General features: G+C 48.2%; 2 protein-coding genes across 4 annotated transcripts in view; one reads left to right on the forward strand and one right to left on the reverse strand.

Moving 5' to 3' along the window:
• Positions 1–135: 135 nt before the first annotated feature.
• Positions 136–18,328, reverse strand: DKK4 (dickkopf Wnt signaling pathway inhibitor 4). Of its 2 annotated transcripts, XR_012899054.1 has the most exons (5): positions 18,204–18,328; positions 14,279–14,393; positions 8,957–9,051; positions 7,379–7,529; positions 2,829–4,099 (listed from the first exon to the last, which is right to left on the reverse strand). XR_012899054.1 is itself a non-coding variant. In XM_006113233.5 (4 exons), the coding sequence occupies exons 1-4, from the start codon at positions 8,469–8,471 to the stop codon at positions 2,532–2,534; spliced, it is 657 nt and encodes a 218-aa protein (XP_006113295.1). In that variant the 5' UTR covers positions 8,472–8,881; the 3' UTR covers positions 136–2,531. The 2 variants fall into 2 exon arrangements, 1 of the variants encoding a protein (XP_006113295.1); XM_006113233.5 differs by lacking the exons at positions 8,957–9,051; positions 14,279–14,393; positions 18,204–18,328 and adding exons at positions 136–2,782; positions 8,361–8,881 and having other exon boundaries at positions 3,937–4,080.
• VDAC3 (voltage dependent anion channel 3) overlaps positions 18,314–18,863 on the forward strand; it is a 40,406-nt gene continuing 39,856 nt past the window's right edge. The window contains exon 1 of one of the 2 annotated variants that reach the window (XM_075915727.2): positions 18,314–18,459. The gene's annotated coding sequence lies outside the window, so the exon portion shown is untranslated. The remainder of the gene's footprint in view (positions 18,460–18,863) is intronic. The other variant, XM_075915728.2, reaches the window with a different exon arrangement.

Below are 18,863 nucleotides of genomic sequence, written 5' to 3' on the forward strand. Positions count from 1 at the left end.
TTTTTATTCACAAATACCTTTATTATAGACATGGTTTTTATCTGAATTTTAATTAGTCCCTTTGCAAAGGTGCAAAGATAAATCTCAATGGAGACGCTAAACAAAGCTGTTCCCTCAGGATAAAATTCCCCAATGATTAAATCAGGAATTGGTCTGGATCTTGTCTATAATTGGAAATTATAGTCTGCCTTTTTCCTCTGTGGGATATTAGATCTCTGTTCATAAGACACAGGTTTTGTTTTTATTACTTTCCTCTACCATTTTCATGGAAAAATGTGGCTGTTTAACAAAGAACATTACTATTAGTCAGTGTATTTTATGGTAGTGTCTAAATTAAGCTACTTATAAAAGCCAATATACTTGTGTGACGGGATGGACTAGGCCTTACACTCCCTGCCACAGGGAGAAGAGCAGAAGAGAGGTTCCTCCAAGCAGAATAGAGTGGCTGCTTCTGCTGCGGTCAATCAAGGCCCGGCAGGCTGATTATAAAAGAAGCTGCTAGGCCGAGAGGCTGTCATAGGTCGGCAACCTATGGCTCATGAGCCAAATATGGCTCTTCTGTAGCCCCAACTCAGCCTTCCCAGGTTCCCTTGCATCAGGGAGCCGGCGCTGGCACTACAGCCTTATAGCCCTCTGCAAGATGGGAATATAATTGCAAGTTTCCTGTGGGTAAGGTTGGGAGGGAGAAAGCCACAAGCCTCCCTGCCAGATCCAGCATTCGGGAGATAAGCGGAGCAAAAAATTGGCTCTGTGTGCACTACCATTTTCCTTCCTCTGGGAAACACTTTCTGGAGGCTTCTTTCTGGTGAATGGGAGCAGTGGGAGGCTGTTACACAGTGGCTATCACACAGTGCGATAACAAGGAAGTGCCCCCTCATGCCCAGACCTTGCACCTCCACCTCCTCATGCTCACACCCCTCCCCCGGCCAGATATTACACCCTTACCTTCTCTTACACCCCAGCTCCTGCACTCCCATCCATATCCCATTCTCTGGCAACCCTGTCCCATACACTTAACCCCTCATTGTTGGCCTCACCCCAGAACCACAAAATCTAGAACCCTAGAAGACTAAATCTGGCTTGAGGTCTTAAACCTCAGTCTTCCCTGCTCCTCCTCCCACTATGGGGCTGGAGCACCAGGGTAGTGAGGTGTCTCAGTGGGAGGAGGGGGGTCATATCAGTGAGGTTTGGCGGGTTTTGGAGGGTGGTGTGCAGGGGTGGGTTATTTTGTTTGGGGTTTTCTGCACTTCTTTCTTTTGTGGTCCTCAACTGATTTTGTTTTTTTTCCCCTGTGGGTCTGTAGCACCTGACCCAAAAAGGGTTTCCCACTCCTGCCACAAAGACAATGTTGCAATCTTTTGTGTTGGACATATTTTACTTTATTTAAAAATGAAGCCTGGCCAGCAAGCCTCCAGTTAAGACCCAGCATCTGCCCACAGCATCATAACACTCCTGCATCCCCCCCCACACCAACCCTGAGCCCCCTGCCCTGAGCCCCTCATATCCCTACATTCTCGGACCCCTACCATAACACTCCTGCACCCCCACACACTCCGTGTCCTGAGTTCATCATACACCCAAATTCCCTGTCCTGAGCTCCTCATACACCTTAGTGCTGGTTAGGTACAATGTAGGTTGCTAGTAACTTTTTTATTATAACCCCCAGTTTTGAGTGATTCACCACTTTCTCAAATTCCCATTGGTCTTAATGGTCTAACCAGCCTTCTCCAGGTTCAGAGTGGTTCACGGGATGTGTGTTGAGACAGAAATATAGTGATGTGGATGAAATTTTAAAAATCTAGGTCCAGTGTGGTCTGTATTGACATTAAATATATTCCAGACCATTTTTTCTGTTGTTGACCGTTGTTTTCTTTCCTTGCATGCTGGCTGTTCTATTTTGCATGTGTAGTGCTTTTTGCCTCAGGTAAAGCCCTTCCCTCTGTGCTGCTCTATAAATAGTTTATCGAGTACTTTTTGATGGTAACTAACACTTATGTGATTCCAACATAGAGTCTGAGCCAGACACAGCTTTCTTTTGTAGTCCTTAATGTACTAGGAATGTTAGGAAATAATTTGAAACTACAGACAAGTCAATTGTGATTCCTGTGAAAGTATATAATAGTTATTTTAGTAAATGACTACATAATTGGGAACCAATTGTAAAACTTTATAATTTGTACAGATACTACAGCTATGATAGCTATAAAAAAGGATCGTAGATAGTTTGGGGAGGAGGAATCTTTTTGTTTGCTATCCCTTGGGCTTTTGGAAAGCAGAGCAATTTTGTAAGGATTTGATACCTGCTCAGTTCAGCCACAAGGGTGCACCAGAGTCATGTGGTATATGAACAAAATGTACATCTAGGGTTGCCCAGCTCCCAGATTGTACTTTAGACTGGATGTTTTCTCTCATGCAGGGCTCTGTTGTCCTCGGAAAGATTAGGGATAGTTTTATAGAACAGTGTATAAATTGACTCTGGAGTAGACTGCGAATCCCTTATTCCCTCTCTGGATCCAGTGTTTATTGGCTCTTCAGCTTCTTTGGCAGATGTTTAAGCGAGACTGTTGTGGCATCCCAGTGACCAGTGACTGGCAAGATAAACCAGGGCCACAATCACAGCGTTGGAAAATTGCTGGTCCTTGAGCAACATCTTTGTTTCCCCGGCGGGAACAGACCAGCCCTTCGCTGAGAACTGGCTTACAGATTTTGGTCCAGAAATGGCGAGCACAGCAAAACCCAAAGGCACAGTCTGATGTGCGAAGGCAGCTTTCTCCCTCTTGACCTGCAGTAAGCAGAATAATGTGTAACATACCCCATGTTTCCCAGGTTCTTGGCTTGAGTGGTGGGCACTAAGTCAACAGCTCAAAGAAAAGGTGCACTGAGCATGAGGCTGAGGATTGCTAACAGAGACGGACGGCACTCACTTCAGACCAGTTCTGATATGTCCTGTTGTTGAAAATGCTCTGTCATTCTCTAGCTGATTACCATCTTAAAAACCAGCAGGCACACAAATGGTTAAATATTGGTCACAACTATAGTCAAGGCTTGCAAGAGTTGTCTTTCAGATGACAAAGATCTTTGGGCTCCTAATCCTTCCCAGTTCTGCATTCTGAAATCTATTTGCTTGTTTTCACCAAAAAAAATAGCAGTTAAGTGTGGTGAGTGTATAGAACATTAGTTACAAACTGATAATGGCAACTATGACTACTGCCACAGTTGGTGGGTGTTTGTTAAAAAGCTGCGTTCTCTGCCAAGGGGAGCGATGGGGTGGTGCCTGCAGGCATCAACACTACACGTCTGGCTCCAGAGCTGCAGCACACAGGAGATTTAGGCACTGTAGAGTAGAAGACTTACTTATCATGTCTTGCTTACAGTCAAGAATGTACTTGAGTAACCTCATCCTCCTTTCCCCAAACCCTCTATTTGCATATGCCTGCTTGCAAAGAGGTTGTTTCTTTTCTCTGGCCCCCATTCCTAAACCATTTAAGCACATGCATAACTCTTTGCAATTTTACACCTAGCATATGATGATCTTCTAGTGCAAATAATTAATGGTAGTAATAGTTCCTTTGAGCTCTTGAGACCTTGTTGTTCTCTGCTCGTTGGGTTCTGTTTGATTCTCTTTCAAATGTCAGTTTCCTTGCCTAGGCTAATGTTATATATGAATCTTAACTTTGGTATTCTCTGGCTTGTTTTTAATGTATTTTTAAGATTACATATTTAGTTCTTTGTGTTTAGATGTTCATATGACATTTCCTGTGAAATGAGGGTCATGATTCTGACCTTTAAGCGCTTGAAAACTGCTGATGAAAAGTGCTATACAAGAGGTAGGTATATTTATTATAAGATGCAAACAATATGCTCAGCATTGTAATTTGGAATATATTTCTCCTCTAGGACTGAATATGATTATGTTGCTGCTTTTAAGACCATTACCTTTACTGCTTTGAGATTTGACAAGTCCTTTTTTAGAGTTTTCTTGGATCTGGTGCTGAGTTGACCCTTTTGCATCAGAACCATCTTGTCTGTCAGTCCTCCTCCCTTCTGTTGGGATCACCTCTTCAGTCTGGCCGCAAACATCTGGTGCAAAAGTGGAAGGCTGTAATTATGGACATAAGCATGGGAGGAGGGGAGAATGGGATGCAGACATAGCTGTTTTGAGATGACAAATCATATTTTATTCCAGGCGTGAAAACTGATCCAATTGCCTTCTTCCTCCAACCTACATTCCATTTTATAATTTCATCAGTCTGTACCTGCATAGACTTTTTTTTTTAAGGCTAAAAGGAACCATTACGAACATCTAGTCTGACCTTCTTCATAACAAGCCATAGGCTATGTCTAGACTGCAAGCCTCTTTCGAAAGAGCCTCTTTCGAAAGAGAGCGTCTAGACTGCATGCGGAATTTCGAAAAAGCAAGCCGCTTTTTCGAAAGAAAGCACCCAGTGAGTCTGGATGCTCTCTTTCTAAAAAGTCTGTTTGCTTTCAAGAACGCCTTCTTTCGAAAGAGCACTTTCGAAAGAAGGCGTTCTTCCTCGTGGAATTAGGTTTACCGCCATCGAAAGAAAAGCCGCGTTCTTTCGATTTAATTTCGAAAGAATGCGGCTGCAGTCTAGACGCAGGGCAAGTTTTTTCGAAAAAAGCCTACTTTTATTCGAAAAAACCCCTGAGTCTGGAAACAGCCATATAGCTTCATCCAGTAACTTCACTAGACTTACAAGCTCTTTTTGAACTATCTTCTGCAAAGACATCCATATTTGTATTTTTCTAGCTTCAGTTTCCAACCACTGAATGTTGTTATGCCGCCTTCTGCTAAATTAAAGTGCCAGCCATCTATTGGAGGCCTCTTTCCCATAGGTAGTTGTGATCAAGTCCCCTTCAGTATCGCCTTTAGTATCCAGTATTCCAGAATACTGCCTCTTAAACTCGAGCTTATGCAGCTAAATTTAACCTAAACTCCTAGTGTAGACCATGTTTGTAACCTTGCATTTGACTGTTAAAATATATTGTTCAAGTAAGCTCATCCTCCCAATTGACTCATATTTATCTCTGACCTCTCTTCATTATTTATCATTCCATCAGTTTGTCATCTGCATACTTTACCAACACTGATATTTTTACATTTCTTTCCAAATTGTTGATACTGAATATCATTGGGCTGAGAATAGATGCCTGTGGGATCCCCTTAGAAACATTCCCATAGGTCCTAATTTCCCCCTTTACTTAGGATCAACTAATCCTGTTTCTAATCTATATAATATTGGCTGTATTGATTTTAGTAGTGCTAAACTTTTAAACAGAATGTCATGTGGGACTAAGTCAAACAATTTCACATATCATATCAACACAACTTGTAATTTCATACACTATCATTTTTATATAAATGAAAGCAATTCATAAAGCCATGTTGTTGATCAACAATTGTTACCATCCTATAATTCTTTACTGATTTGGATCTCAGATCATCCTTTCCATGATTTTACTTGAGATCAATGTCAGAAAATTGGCTACAGATCATCCAAGTTACCCTTTCTAAACAATGGTATAACATGAGCTTATTTTCAAGTCCTCTGGAACTTTCCAGTATTCCAAGATACGTTAAATCATTATTAATGGTTCGGAGAACTCTGGCAATGCTCTTATAATTTTGGATGTAGTTTATTCCGACCTGATAATTTCAAAAAACTTGTTCCTACTTACTGATGGACTAGAAATGTTAACATGTCATCTTATCACTGTAATATCCTATTAAATCATTATATTATAGCAGAACCTCAGTTATTAATATGAGAGCTATGAACAGACCAGTCAACCATATACCTCATTTGGAACTGAAAGTAGGCTTATCACTGTAATATCCTATTAAATCATTATATTATAGCAGAACCTCAGTTATTAATATGAGAGCTATGAACAGACCAGTCAACCATATACCTCATTTGGAACTGAAAGTAGGCTATCAGGCAGCAGTAGAGACTCAATAAAAAGCAACAGAACACAAATATAAATACAGTAAAACTCCAATTGTCCAGCATCCAGTGGTCCGGCACTCCTGATAGTCCGGCACCAACTGGAAGCCAGAAATGCTTCAGCCAGCCGGACAATTGGAGCTCCTGTGAGCCACCACGTGCGCTCATGGGCCAGGGAAGGGGAGGAGACGGGAATGGGATTATACCCCTGAGACGGGTCCGCTGGGACCCTCACTGTGTCCGGGAGTGGGGGGAGTCGGTGGGGATCGGTGTGGTGAGGGGTGAACCCGCCACCATTTTGCAGGGAGGCAGGGGAAGCCCCGCGAAGCTGCCTGCTACAGGCCAGTTGGGGCTGCAAGCGGAGACGGAGGAGAGGGAGTGAGGCGAGGGGCGGCGCTGCGGGACCAACCCAGCAGCACCCCAGTTGCTCTGCTCCACCGCTTCCCCAAGTCCACTGCAGCCGATTGCAGCCCCAGCTGGCCTGTTGCTGGCGGCTGCGCGGGGCTTCCCCCGCCTCCTTGCAAAACAGCAGAGGGTTCGCCCCTCGCTCTGCCATTCCCTGCCCCCTGCCAGTCACAGTGCAGGTCCTCCCCCCCCCCCACCCCCGCTGTAGTATCTCCTGATACTCTGGCATAGCCGATAATCCGGCACCCCCTGGGTCCTAAAGGTGTCGGATTATCGGAAGTCTACTGTACTCTGTTGAACAAACTACCTGGGGAAAAAGAGGAATATTTTAAACAAAAGGATTTGACAAGGTATAAAACTGTTTGTGCTTGTTTCATTTAAATGTAAGATGGTTAAATAGCATTTTTCTTCTGCATAGTAAAAGTCAATGTACAGTTGAAAACAACCCTAACATTTGTTCAATTATCAACCCCCTCCACTACTGAGGGGTTTGTAATGGAGGTTCTACTGTACTTTCCAAATACAGAATTATTACTGAATACTTTTTGCCTTTTTCTATCTCATAATTGGGAACTCTACCGTCATTACCTGATTTCAGACCTATGAAGTTGTTCACACTTAATTTGTTAAAGAAGAATTCCTTCTGATTGTCCTTAACCCTTCTGGACATAATTATTCCAAGCATTTATACCTTTCAGCTTCCTTTATAAATGGCTGCAGTTCCTAACTACCAGTATGAACTCATTACTATCAACTTTTTTATTCAAAATGTGTTCAGCTACATGTAAAGGACTTTAATTTGAAAGAGAATCAAACAGATGCCTTACAATAAAGATATTTGCTTGTTTTAATCAAGCTCTCCAGCATTTATTTCCCTCAACATTAGGGGCAGGTAAGATAAAACGGGCACCAGCCACTTCTGCATTTATGTATTTATAATGTATATGGTATAGTTTTAATCTCTACCACACTTGAATGACAGACACCAGATCATTATATCTTACCATTTAGACAGACAGTCCCTGGGCAACACATAGCATTACGCTTACATCTAGTTTGTAACCCACGACAGGTAGCACAGAAAGATGCTTTGTCCTCTGGCTTGAGGCAGAATTTGCTAGCATTACAGTCCTGGTCTGTCAAGCACTGTGATCTCTAGAAAGAGAAAATAATTTTCCTCAGATGATGAAAATGCTCTCAATCAGCAGTATTTAAAGTGGAATGTACTGTATATTGATTGATCAAAAAACCAAAACAACCCCACAGCCCCCCAAAAAACCTACTGCCTCCTTCATCAATCAGTCCAACATGTTGTTTTAGAAATAATCTTTCTTGGGTCTGATATATGATATCTTGTTTGACTGAGTTCTTGAGGACAAAGGCTGCCCCTTTCTAGCCTGTATTGGATCCAGCACAATTGTGATCTTCAGCAAGTAACAGAAATATCTTGTGAACTGGTTTTTTTTTTAACAGCACTTTGAGCACAGGTGTGGGTGTGTGAGAACACATGACAGTAGGATAACTGACCTATAGTCACTTCCCATATCATGATTCAAATCCTAGCATCCTTTGCTTGCCCAATCCTGTACTCAATGCATTACAGCAAAGTGCTCTGCTGAAGAGTTCATCAGTGCTGACAGGCTGCCATGTTTTGAGTGAGTGACTTCTTGATGTCATTCCCCTTTCCCCAAAGGGACTAATTTTTCCTCTTTTAAAATGTCCCCAATTTCATAGCTGTTGAATATTGCTAAGATATTATTACAGTTCTATTTGCCATCACATAACTAGGCCTGTTGGAATCAGGAACTTAAGTACTCTGTTTTTCTCAAACAATTCTAATGCTTTGAGCTAAGCACTACTCTAACCAGTTGTAACCATTCTATTTAAAAACTGAAATTATGAGATTTTTGCAAAATATTACTAATATTCTGAGATCATTTAACCTTTTGAAATACAATTCAGGCCTGCAATTCCCAAAGCTCTCACCTTCCTGGTGCCCTGCACTTCAGCTGAACTCCTGATGGCGTTGTAGTTTAGGACCAAGGCTGTAAGCGGGGAGCAGATGCAGCTAAGCCCCAGTAGCAAAACTGCCACCATTCTTCAGGAACGCTGATCTATTTCTCCCAAAGAATTCTTAGACAACAGTGCTGCAGGTGTGCTGAGTCTTCAAAATAAGACTTTGCAAATATGGGATATTTAAGAATCCTTTTTTAAAAGATTCTTGAATAAAAAGTCCTGTTCTTACATTTTACATCTTTAACCTAAGAGGAAAATCTGTGGAGAAAAGCCCAATCCTTCTGGAGTATTTATAGCCAGGTTTTCTCTCCGTTCCATCTCTTCCCCCTCCCCTGGTTTCCTTCCTCTTCAGCCCACCCAGACTTCATTAGATCTCTTTACATCTGTTTGATCAGTGGTTCAGAACAAGGATTCAATAGAATGAGCATGGAGGTGGGCAGCAGCAGCCTCTCCTTGGGGCCAAGCCACTCCTAATTACTGCATATTAAAGCTTAGTTCAAAGAAACAGCAGAGGAGCAGGATGTGTGTATCAAAGGCAGACACTGCTAATTAACGGAGTTTCCTACCTTCCATAATCCTTTTGTTCTATGATCTGTTTTCACAGTTAATTGTGCTCCAAGTGATTCATGTTGGCCAGGCTGCCAATTACTGAACATTTATCCTGGGTATGGATGGAATATAGAAAAAAGACTGGTTAGTTCTGACATCCCGCCACAACAATCACTTGGTTCAAGGCAGCTGCCAAAATAATCCCTGTGTGAGTCAAATACCTGCTAAGAAAGCTTTCTTTCTTCCTGCAGTGGAACTGTTTGACGCTAATGTTCATTCAGAAAATTAGAACATATCTGCTTTGATCCTGACTCAAGATGGGAGGTTTTATGCTAGTAGTAAAATCACAGATTTGTATTCACAAAATTTGATTGCTATCTTTACTGTCATCTGTATCACATTGCCTCAACTTGAAATAATTGGAACTGAGTGTCAAGCATTGCTGAGTACAAACCTTAGCTGTGCTACTGACTTTCTCTGTGGCTTTGGACAAGTTATGGAAATTTTTTGCCTGTTTCCCCATTATTAAAATTGACCTAACACCTATTCAGAATAATGTGGTGATATAGTACACAATTAGTATTTATATAGGACTCGCTAAAAATTATTGTCCATGCCAGATGTATCTGATCTGGAATTCATCTCATTAGTCTTTCCCAAAGTTTCTGGAAATTATTTTTTATTTATTTATTTAAATATTTTTACCCCACCTTTCTATTTAAAATATTCAAGGCATCTTAGTCAAAATTAGTCTACTTTGACATTCTGGAGTGTTAATTCCTGTATCCCCAATCTTTTCTGAAGTGCCTCGCCATAGCTTCTGTCTCCCTATCATTGGTGTTTTATGCCTCCTTGCTTTGTAGTCAAAAACGGTTTTTAAATATTTTCTGTGCTAGGGTACTAGGCATTACTATATTTCAGTAAAGTGATCTAGCCAAAGTGATATATCCTGGGAACTGGCCCCTTCAAACTCCCAAATAATTTAGACCAGCATCCTTTTTGCAACACAAACCTACACTTCTCACAAAACAAATAAAGGATAGCTGGAATGGATGTGGCTTAAGGTCCTGAGTGAGGGTGCCCATCCCTTCAAAGATGCTTTCCTCTGGTTGACTGTTGTTCCTGTTCAGAGAAATACTGCTCCTCTGGAGCAGTACACATCCCTTTAGGAACATTAGTAGTGAGGAGAGGAGTAAAATCTTTCTTCAGCTGCTTTATTTCCCTTCCAACCCACAATCTGAACTTTAATTCTGCCCTAAACACCTTCCTTCCTTCTGCCACCACCAGCTCTTGAGCATTCCTGCCACTATTCTGTAGTCTTCCATCTTAGCAATAGCTTGCAGCTGACATGGCAAGAAAAAAGTCTCCTCTTCATTACTTAGCTCTTACTGTGTCAGAAAGAACAATCACAATAAATGCAGAAGCAGAAGACATTCCATTTTCCCAGTGTCCCCAAGTCTGGCTGGCAAATACTGTCTACAGAGGATTTTTAGAAATTCTCATGCTATTGGCTTACTCCTAGTGTAGCTGACTCAGTGCTGGAGCACAAGTGGAAGAATTTCTGAATGTCCTTCATGTAAACCAAGGCTTCCATCTATGTGCTGTATTCCTTGTGGAATATTTTCCAAATGATTCCTTCCATTAAATATCCCAGATTCACATTCCACTACAGCACCATGTAATAGGCTCTAGATTTAGAACTGCTCTTATTCAAGGAGATTAAAGCAGCAGTCAGACATTCTAATTTATAGTGCACTCGGGAAGAGTAATTATGACTCCTGACTCAAACTGTTTAAGAAAAATAAACCCGGGGAAAAAGTTTAAACAATCAAAGTTAATAGAATATGTAATTTCCTGACAAACTCACCGGGAATCTTTATTAAGGTAAAAAAAAAAAAAGATGAAAGGGGAATACTGACGAGCAGACAAAATTACAGGAGATACTTATTGTAATTTTCAAAAGTGTGTTAGTCAAACTATTTCAAATACTGACTTTGATTTTTACCATCTAGGCTTAGATGCGACATGAATGTGACTAACACAATTGGGAGGAGTTGTAAAAGGGCCAGAACAATATAACTGATGGACAAAGCCATGTATACTTTTGTCCTTCAGTTAAGATAAAGTCCAGGGGAGAGCAACAAAAATGGTAAGATTTAGAAAACCTGATCTACAAAGAAAGGTCAAAAAAGGTCCTCCTTAGTCTTAAGAAAAGACTACTTAGGGCAGCGGTTCTTAACCAGTGAGGTGCTCCTCCCCAGAGGGGGAGTGAAGGGGATACAGGGGAGGTGTGAGGTGCCTCCCAGGAAATTTATTGCAATTGCCTTCTCACTGGATAAAATTCTAAAGTTTAGATTTCTTCATAATTAATATTATGAATTAAAATTATAAACATTAATTTCTTAACTTCCAGAGATGGGCACACTACAATAGCAGTGTGAATCAATCAGGCCTATGTGACAACGCACTACAATAACAGTACGCAAGCATTGCTGACTTTCATCTTCAAATATTACGTACATTTGTTAAGAAAAGGTTCAAAGGCTGGGCCCTGACTGAGCTCCCTGGCAGAGTTCTTATAGTCCTAGCCACGCCCCTTAGCTTCCTATCAGGTGAGGGGGCGGGGCTAGGCTGTGCATAAAATGGCTCCCAGGAGGGTGTAACCATGAAGTTGACTTTCAGGGGAGGTGTGAAGGTAAAAAGGTTAAGAACCCCTGACTGAGGGGGACCTAATAAGACCTCAGCTATGCCCAACGCTGTTATACAGAAGATGAACTTTAAAAACAACAAATAGTCTGGTAGCACTTTATAGATTAACACAACATGTAGATGGTATCCTCTGCTGTCATGGGCACAGCCTACTTCTTCAGATGACCGGGGTTCCTAAGATGACAGAAGATGGTCATCAGCTGTTTTCCATGTCCACCAAAGGTAGGATTAAGAGGTAGTAGACTTAAATCTAAATATCCTTTGCTGTGTGTTGAGAGTAGGAAAATATGTATAAGGGTAGTTAAGCTTTAGCCCTACTCCCTACACCTGTAGCTTGAAGAGAGAGTGGTGTAGAAGGGCCATGCTGCCCCGGCTCTGAGACATCACACAGCACTTGTTCATGTACAGTCCCTTTGTGTTGCGAGCTCTCTCATGTCCATTCCACATTAGATTGCACGCTTGCCACATGCACCACTGCTTGAAGTTTTTCATTTAGCAATGCCTGTAGGGGAGCGCTGCTAGCAACCCCTGGAATGGTGCCTCCATGGCATAGTATAAGGGATGCTACAGCCCATTTCTCCCCCTTCCCTCTCCATCCACCCTCAGTTCCTTCTTGCTGTCAGGGCTGGATCTTTCAGATTTCTCATGTAAGCTTGTTTGTGCTACTTAGCTAAATGGCCTGTTTCTTCCTTTATTTTGACCCATGCAAAAAGTTAGCCTCCTTAGCAGTTGTTGGTCCCAGATGGGACTTTTTGCCCCGCAGTAGGGGAAGCCCTGGAGCAGTCCACTCCTTTCATGTATGCTGAGAATATTGTGACTGTTACCAGGGGTGGTCCAATCTCCTCTCCATCCCCAGACAAGTCTATTTTAGCCCCCACCCACCTTATATTGCCTGAGGGTGCCAAAACCCATCGGGAACTGTTACAGTGGTTAGCAGCAGAGTTGGGGTCTTAGGCAGATGAGCTGCAGTAGCCAATAGCCACCCTGTTCTATGTCCTCTGCTCCTTCATGCTTGTGAGGATAGCATTACATCTTCGTGAAGGGGTACCATAGATCACCACAGCCTTGTGGCAGACACCTTCTTTCCCTTGCTCCCATTTCTAAGAGGGCTAAGTAAAGTACTTTATCCCAGCTAGAGGTTAGAAATACCACTACACTTACCCTATCCCTAACTCCCTGGTTGTGGAAGCCATCAACCAAAAGAGAGAAGGTCAAGCCAGAGCAAGGCCCAAAAATAAGACTCCAAAGGAATGATTTAGGCACTAGAAAATTTACCCAGCCTTGCTCAGGTCCTTCAGGGTAGGGGAATGTGGGGGAAGTAGGAGTCAGGGCAAGTGCTTGGGTAGGTAGGGGATTCAGGGCAGGAGACTGGAGGAGTGGAAGTGCAGGAGTCAGAGTTGAGAGGTAAGGAGGGGTTCAGGGCAGGGAATGTGGGGGGATGCATGAGTCAGCAGTGGGTAGAGAGCTCAGGTTTGGGGGTAAAGAGGTAAGGAGGGCTGATGCCTGGGGGGTGGAGTGCTTGCTGCCACCCTACCCCTGGGGATAGGGTACTTGCTGCCACCCTGCTGTCATGCAGGAATGACTGTCCCTGCTCTCTCAGCCTGCCTTTTCCATTTGATGAGAAACAATTGCATTCCATGCACATCCCATTGTCTCTGGCTCACCCAAATTCTGACCTTGCTTTGTTAGGATAAGAGGAAGCTGCATACCAAATTTGGTGGTCCTAGCTCTTACCATTTAGGAGTTCTTGAATAGTTTGTGCATCTGTCTCTCATATAGTAGACCAGGGAGACCTGACTAGAAGCCTAGTGGCAGAAGGACTGGCAGCTGAGATCCCCGCTGAGCTGGGAGCCAGGACTGGGCCCAGAGCCCTAGCAGTGCAGCCAGGCAGGAGCGGCCCGAGGCTGGCTGTGGCAGCTGGTGCCCCAGGCAGGTGGCGCAATTGGCACACACCCCCGCCCCCCCACCCTGCATGGCCGTGATGTCATCACAGGGCGCCCGGACCAGCAGCACTCTAGGCAACTGCCTAGTTCGCCTAGGCTCACGGGCTGCCCCTGCAGCCAGGGCTACAGCAACCCGGTAGCAGGGCCGGAGCTGCAGCAGCTACTGAAGCTCTGGTAGCAAGGCTGAGGACTCAGCAGCTCCCTTAGCAGGGCTGGGGCCAGAGATGCAGCAGCATGACAGCCTGGCAAGAGAGGGTGCACTGTGGCAGCCCGATGGGAGACTGGGGCTGGCAGTGGGGAGGGGTGGTGGGTTTGGGGGCCAGTAGCAAGGGACGTCCTCTAGTCAGGAAATTCCAAGTCCTGAGGGTGTTGGAAGAGGTCCAAACTGTAGTAAATAAGGTTTATTATTCAGCCTGCTTGGCTAGTACAACTATACCATGGCAGACTATGGTCAAATTCAAGGGGGCACGCCCAGACTCTTCAAGGAAGGCTTTCTGGGGCATCTGGGATGGAAGGCACTGCTGTACCAAAGGCAGCAGCTTCAAATATGATTGACATGGCAGACCACCTGAAGGCTTCTGCTATTCTGGTGCAGACAGTTTAGAAGAATAGGTGAGCTAAAGCTCAGGAATAACAAGTTTACCCTATTCAAATGCAAAGAAGGATGAAAAAGCAGTGAAAATTTACCAGGAACAGAAGAAAAGAAACCAGCTTATCAGTCCAGTGTTGCTAACTCCTGACTGCATTGTGAGAGAAGGGCTGGGGGATGGTAGCCTTCTCTTCCACCCCAACTCTGCATCTGCTAGAATAGAAAAAAATAAATTGCAGCGTCCACTTAAAAAAAAAATCAAGTTTCCAACCCTAGAAGCTCAGCAGCAAGGCTTGAAAACAGACTGCAAGTGCACCATAAAGGTTCAGAACAAATTAAAGCAAAGGCCACAATTGTCATTATTTGGGGAGAGGAGGCAGATTTATGTTTTTTAAATCTTGGTAACAGTGGAGCCAGTGTGAGAAGGGAGGCACGATCTGTTGGCCATCCATGATGGAGACAAGGGAGAGGGCACTGTGCTGTGAGATAACATTCTGGGAAACATGCTGTGCAAATGGGAGGAAACTGCAGTGTTGGAGAAGTGACGGGGACACTGAGGTCTGAACAAAATGTGTGTGGGAGGAGCATTCATGAGATGGCGTGGAGGGCAGGGGACAGATGCACCAGTTTGCATTGGGGTGAAGGGAGGATGAAGCTTTTTCCAAATGGAGAATTGGGGGACAGCTGCAGCAGGCCTTGGGTCTGTAGCGCTCAGGGAAGTTTGCATAACACAGAAGTGGACAAACCCTAGCTGGTGGGCTACATTCGGTCCACCAGCCATTTTAATCTGGCTCTCGAGCTCCTGCTGGAAAGCGTGTGCTGGGGCTTGCCTTGCCCCTTATGAGCCTCTGCTCAGAAACAGCAGTATATCCCCTTTCCTGCTGGCTCCTACAGGTTGGGGCAGCCAGAAGACTCTATGGCTACGTCTACACTGGCAGCTTCTTGCACAAGAACTCTTTTGTGGAAGAGTTCTTGTGCAAAAACTCTTCCACAAGAGAGCACCTACACTGCCACGTGCTTTTGCGCAAGAGCATCCGTGGTAGTGTGGACATTCTTCCGCAAGAAAGCTCTGATGGCCATTTTAACCATAGGGGCTTCTTGCACAAGAAATTCATGTTGCCTGTCTACACTACCCTCTTCTGGAAGAACTCTTGCACAAGAGGGCTTATTCCTCGTGGGGAGAGGAATAACTTCCGGAAGAAGCCCTGTTTTACAACGCTATACTGTAAATTTACTTCTGGAAGAACGCTTGTGCAGTGTAGACAGCTGGCAAGTTTTTGTGGAAGAACGGCTGTTCTTCTGCAAGAAGCTGCCAGTGTAGACATAGCCCCAGTGTAACGCACAACTTCCTTTGACTGGGCAGAGCAGTCAATGGGAGCTGCAGAAGCAGGGGGGAGGGGGGAGAGGTAGGTAGTGCACAGAACTCCCTGGCTCAGTTTTGACCTAGGAGCTAGTGGTAGTGGGACAATGCCACTGCTTCTACTAGGTGCTTAAGTGCAGCCCTGAGCAAGGTTGTGAATGTTTAACCAGCGTACCGATTAAGGTTAGTGTGTGGGCACAGGAGCAGCTTTAGAAGCAGCGTCTGTCTGAGACAGACCCTCACAGAAACTGTCTGCCGTTGGGGAGGTCATTCCAGCCCAGTGGTGGTGGGGCTCCCCTACCACCTTTAATCAGTTAACTAGTTAAATATATTTACCAGTAAACATTAAATGGGAGCTTACAGACCTTCCCTGCCCCCAAGCTCCCTTCTCTCCTCTTAACCCCACAGCTATTCTCCAGAGCCCCTGACCCCCCCCCCCCAAACTTCTCATGCTTGACCCGCGCCCAGTAGGGTTGCGAGATGGTTTCAACAGAAATTCCGGCCACACTTGCCATTCCCTCTCAAGCTACATGACAGCGTATTCAGACCAGGCCGGTGTATAGGCAAAAAGTGAAACCTCTCCGTTTTTGTGACCGTCACAGTTTCTGTCATACATACATGACATTTAGTACAACTGCTCAGGAATTGCTACCTTTGATGGCTGGTTGCAAATTCAGAGAAACTGTGTTTTTTGGTAGAAAAATCTCTCAATTTGCTACCTCCTGGCTAATGGACTCAGGGGATGCTGGTGTTTTGCCTTGGGCGGGGGCCTTTTGCTCCTTGTCCATAGGTCACAGTGCATCCAAAGTAGCAAATCCTGAGAAGTTAGTGTTTCGGTCGCTGCACCAGCGCCCTCACCGCCCCAGTGCCAGCCTGTGTCCCGGCCCCTGGCTCCCGGCCGGCGCCCTCACCGCCCCAGTGCCAGCCTGTGTCCCGGCCCCTGGCTCCCGGCCGGCGCCCTCACCGCCCCATTGCCAGCCTGTGTCCCGGCCCCTGGCTCCCGGCCGGCGCCCTCACCGCCCCAGTGCCAGCCTGTGTCCCGGCCCCTGGCTCCCGGCCGGCGCCCTCACCGCCCCATTGCCAGCCTGTGTCCCGGCCCCTGGCTCCCGGCCGGCGCCCTCGCCGCCCCAGTGCCAGCCTGTGTCCCGGCCCCTGGCTCCCGGCCGGCGCCCTCACCGCCCCAGTGCCAGCCTGTGTCCCGGCCCCTGGCTCCCGGCCGGCGCCCTCACCGCCCCAGTGCCAGCCTGTGTCCCGGCCCCTGGCTCCCGGCCGGCGCCCTCGCCGCCCCATTGCCAGCCTGTGTCCCGGCCCCTGGCTCCCGGCCGGCGCCCTCGCCGCCCCAGTGCCAGCCTGTGTCCCGGCCCCTGGCTCCCGGCCGGAGCCCTCACCGCCCCAGTGCCAGCCTGTGTCCCGGCCCCTGGCTCCCGGCCGGCGCCCTCGCCGCCCCATTGCCAGCCTGTGTCCCGGCCCCTGGCTCCCGGCCGGCGCCCTCGCCGCCCCATTGCCAGCCTGTGTCCCGGCCCCTGGCTCCCGGCCGGCGCCCTCGCCGCCCCATTGCCAGCCTGTGTCCCGGCCCCTGGCTCCCGGCCGGCGCCCTCACCGCCCCAGTGCCAGCCTGTGTCCCGGCCCCTGGCTCCCGGCCGGCGCCCTCACCGCCCCAGTGCCAGCCTGTGTCCCGGCCCCTGGCTCCCGGCCGGCGCCCTCGCCGCCCCATTGCCAGCCTGTGTCCCGGCCCCTGGCTCCCGGCCGGCGCCCTCGCCGCCCCATTGCCAGCCTGTGTCCCGGCCCCTGGCTCCCGGCCGGCGCCCTCGCCGCCCCAGTGCCAGCCTGTGTCCCGGCCCCTGGCTCCCGGCCGGCGCCCTCGCCGCCCCAGTGCCAGCCTGTGTCCCGGCCCCTGGCTCCCGGCCGGCGCCCTCGCCGCCCCATTGCCAGCCTGTGTCCCATCCCCTGGCTCCCGGCCGGCGCCCTCACCGCCCCAGTGCCAGCCTGTGTCCCGGCCCCTGGCTCCCGGCCGGCGCCCTCGCCGCCCCAGTGCCAGCCTGTGTCCCGGCCCCTGGCTCCCGGCCGGCGCCCTCACCGCCCCATTGCCAGCCTGTGTCCCGGCCCCTGGCTCCCGGCCGGCGCCCTCGCCGCCCCAGTGCCAGCCTGTGTCCCGGCCCCTGGCTCCCGGCCGGAGCCCTCACCGCCCCAGTGCCAGCCTGTGTCCCGGCCCCTGGCTCCCGGCCGGAGCCCTCACCGCCCCAGTGCCAGCCTGTGTCCCGGCCCCTGGCTCCCGGCCGGCGCCCTCGCCGCCCCAGTGCCAGCCTGTGTCCCGGCCCCTGGCTCCCGGCCGGCGCCCTCACCGCCCCAGTGCCAGCCTGTGTCCCGGCCCCTGGCTCCCGGCCGGCGCCCTCGCCGCCCCAGTGCCAGCCTGTGTCCCGGCCTGGGTCAGACCAATGGGGGAAGCTGACAGGCAAGTGCCCCCCCCCCCCCCCGAGCCGCTGGGGGGTTGCCATGGCAGGGACCGGACGCCATCCCAGCAAATGGCGCCCAGCTCGGGGGGCGGGCGGGCGGCGGAGGAGCCACAACTCGCAAAGGCGAGAATACCAGCTCAAGCCACAGAGCATGCGCAGACTGACTCTCATCGCCCTGCCATGGAAACGTCCCCCACACGCGCCTCTTACAACGCTCAGCGGCGGCGGCGCTGGTCTCGGCTCTCCTGCGGCACATGCGCAGTACTGGTCTTCGAGTCGCACTCGGCGGGGCTGAGGGAAAGACGCTGCCGCTGAAATGTGGAGGGGTGGTACTGCGCACGCGCGGTGACGCAAGGGAGCGCGATGCGCGTGCGTCATTGGGTACTGGGAGCGTTGAGCATGCGCGGTGGGTAGGCGTGGCGAGACCTTCACCCTGAGAGTAGGGACAGGAGACAGCGGCTGGACGGTACGGGCCCGGGGGGCGGGGCCCGGGCTCTGCTGCGTGCAGGGAGGGGGTTTGCGGTAGCCTGGTGCTCCAGGGGTGTGTGGGGCGGTGGGGGAGGGGGAGCGGGGCCCAGGGAGTAGTGTTACCCTCGGGGGGGGGGGTCGCGTACCCCTCAGGCTCTGGGGGAGCGAGGGGCAGGGAAGGGCTGAGGGGCAGGAGTACGTCCAGGAAAGGTGTTTACAATACAAGCGTCTCCTCGAGGAGAAAGCCAGCTGCGTCCTGAGCATGCCCTGCTCTGGCTGCCTCCAGAGTCGCCTCGTGCGCTGCGACGGCTCTTGGACTCAGAGCAGCTTGAGCTCTTTCCTTTTGCATCTTCGGACGAGGACGGGTGTACGTGCACCCACATGTGTATCTCTTCATATTGT

Source organism: Pelodiscus sinensis, chromosome 28 (genome assembly GCF_052426305.1).
Source record: "Pelodiscus sinensis isolate ZL-2025 chromosome 28, ASM5242630v1, whole genome shotgun sequence".
NCBI lineage: Eukaryota > Metazoa > Chordata > Testudines > Trionychidae > Pelodiscus > Pelodiscus sinensis.

Coding starts and splice junctions, on each gene's coding strand:
- DKK4 (XM_006113233.5), bottom strand. CDS start 8,471: ATGGTGGCAGTTTTGCTACTGGGGCTTAGCTGCATCTGCTCCCCGCTT. Junction 4,081..7,378: donor AGGGACTGTCTGTCTAAATG/GTAAGATATAAT, acceptor CTTTTGCACCAG/ATGTTTGCGGCCAGACTGAA. Junction 2,783..3,936: donor CAAATCTCAAAGCAGTAAAG/GTAATGGTCTTA, acceptor TGCTTACTGCAG/GTCAAGAGGGAGAAAGCTGC.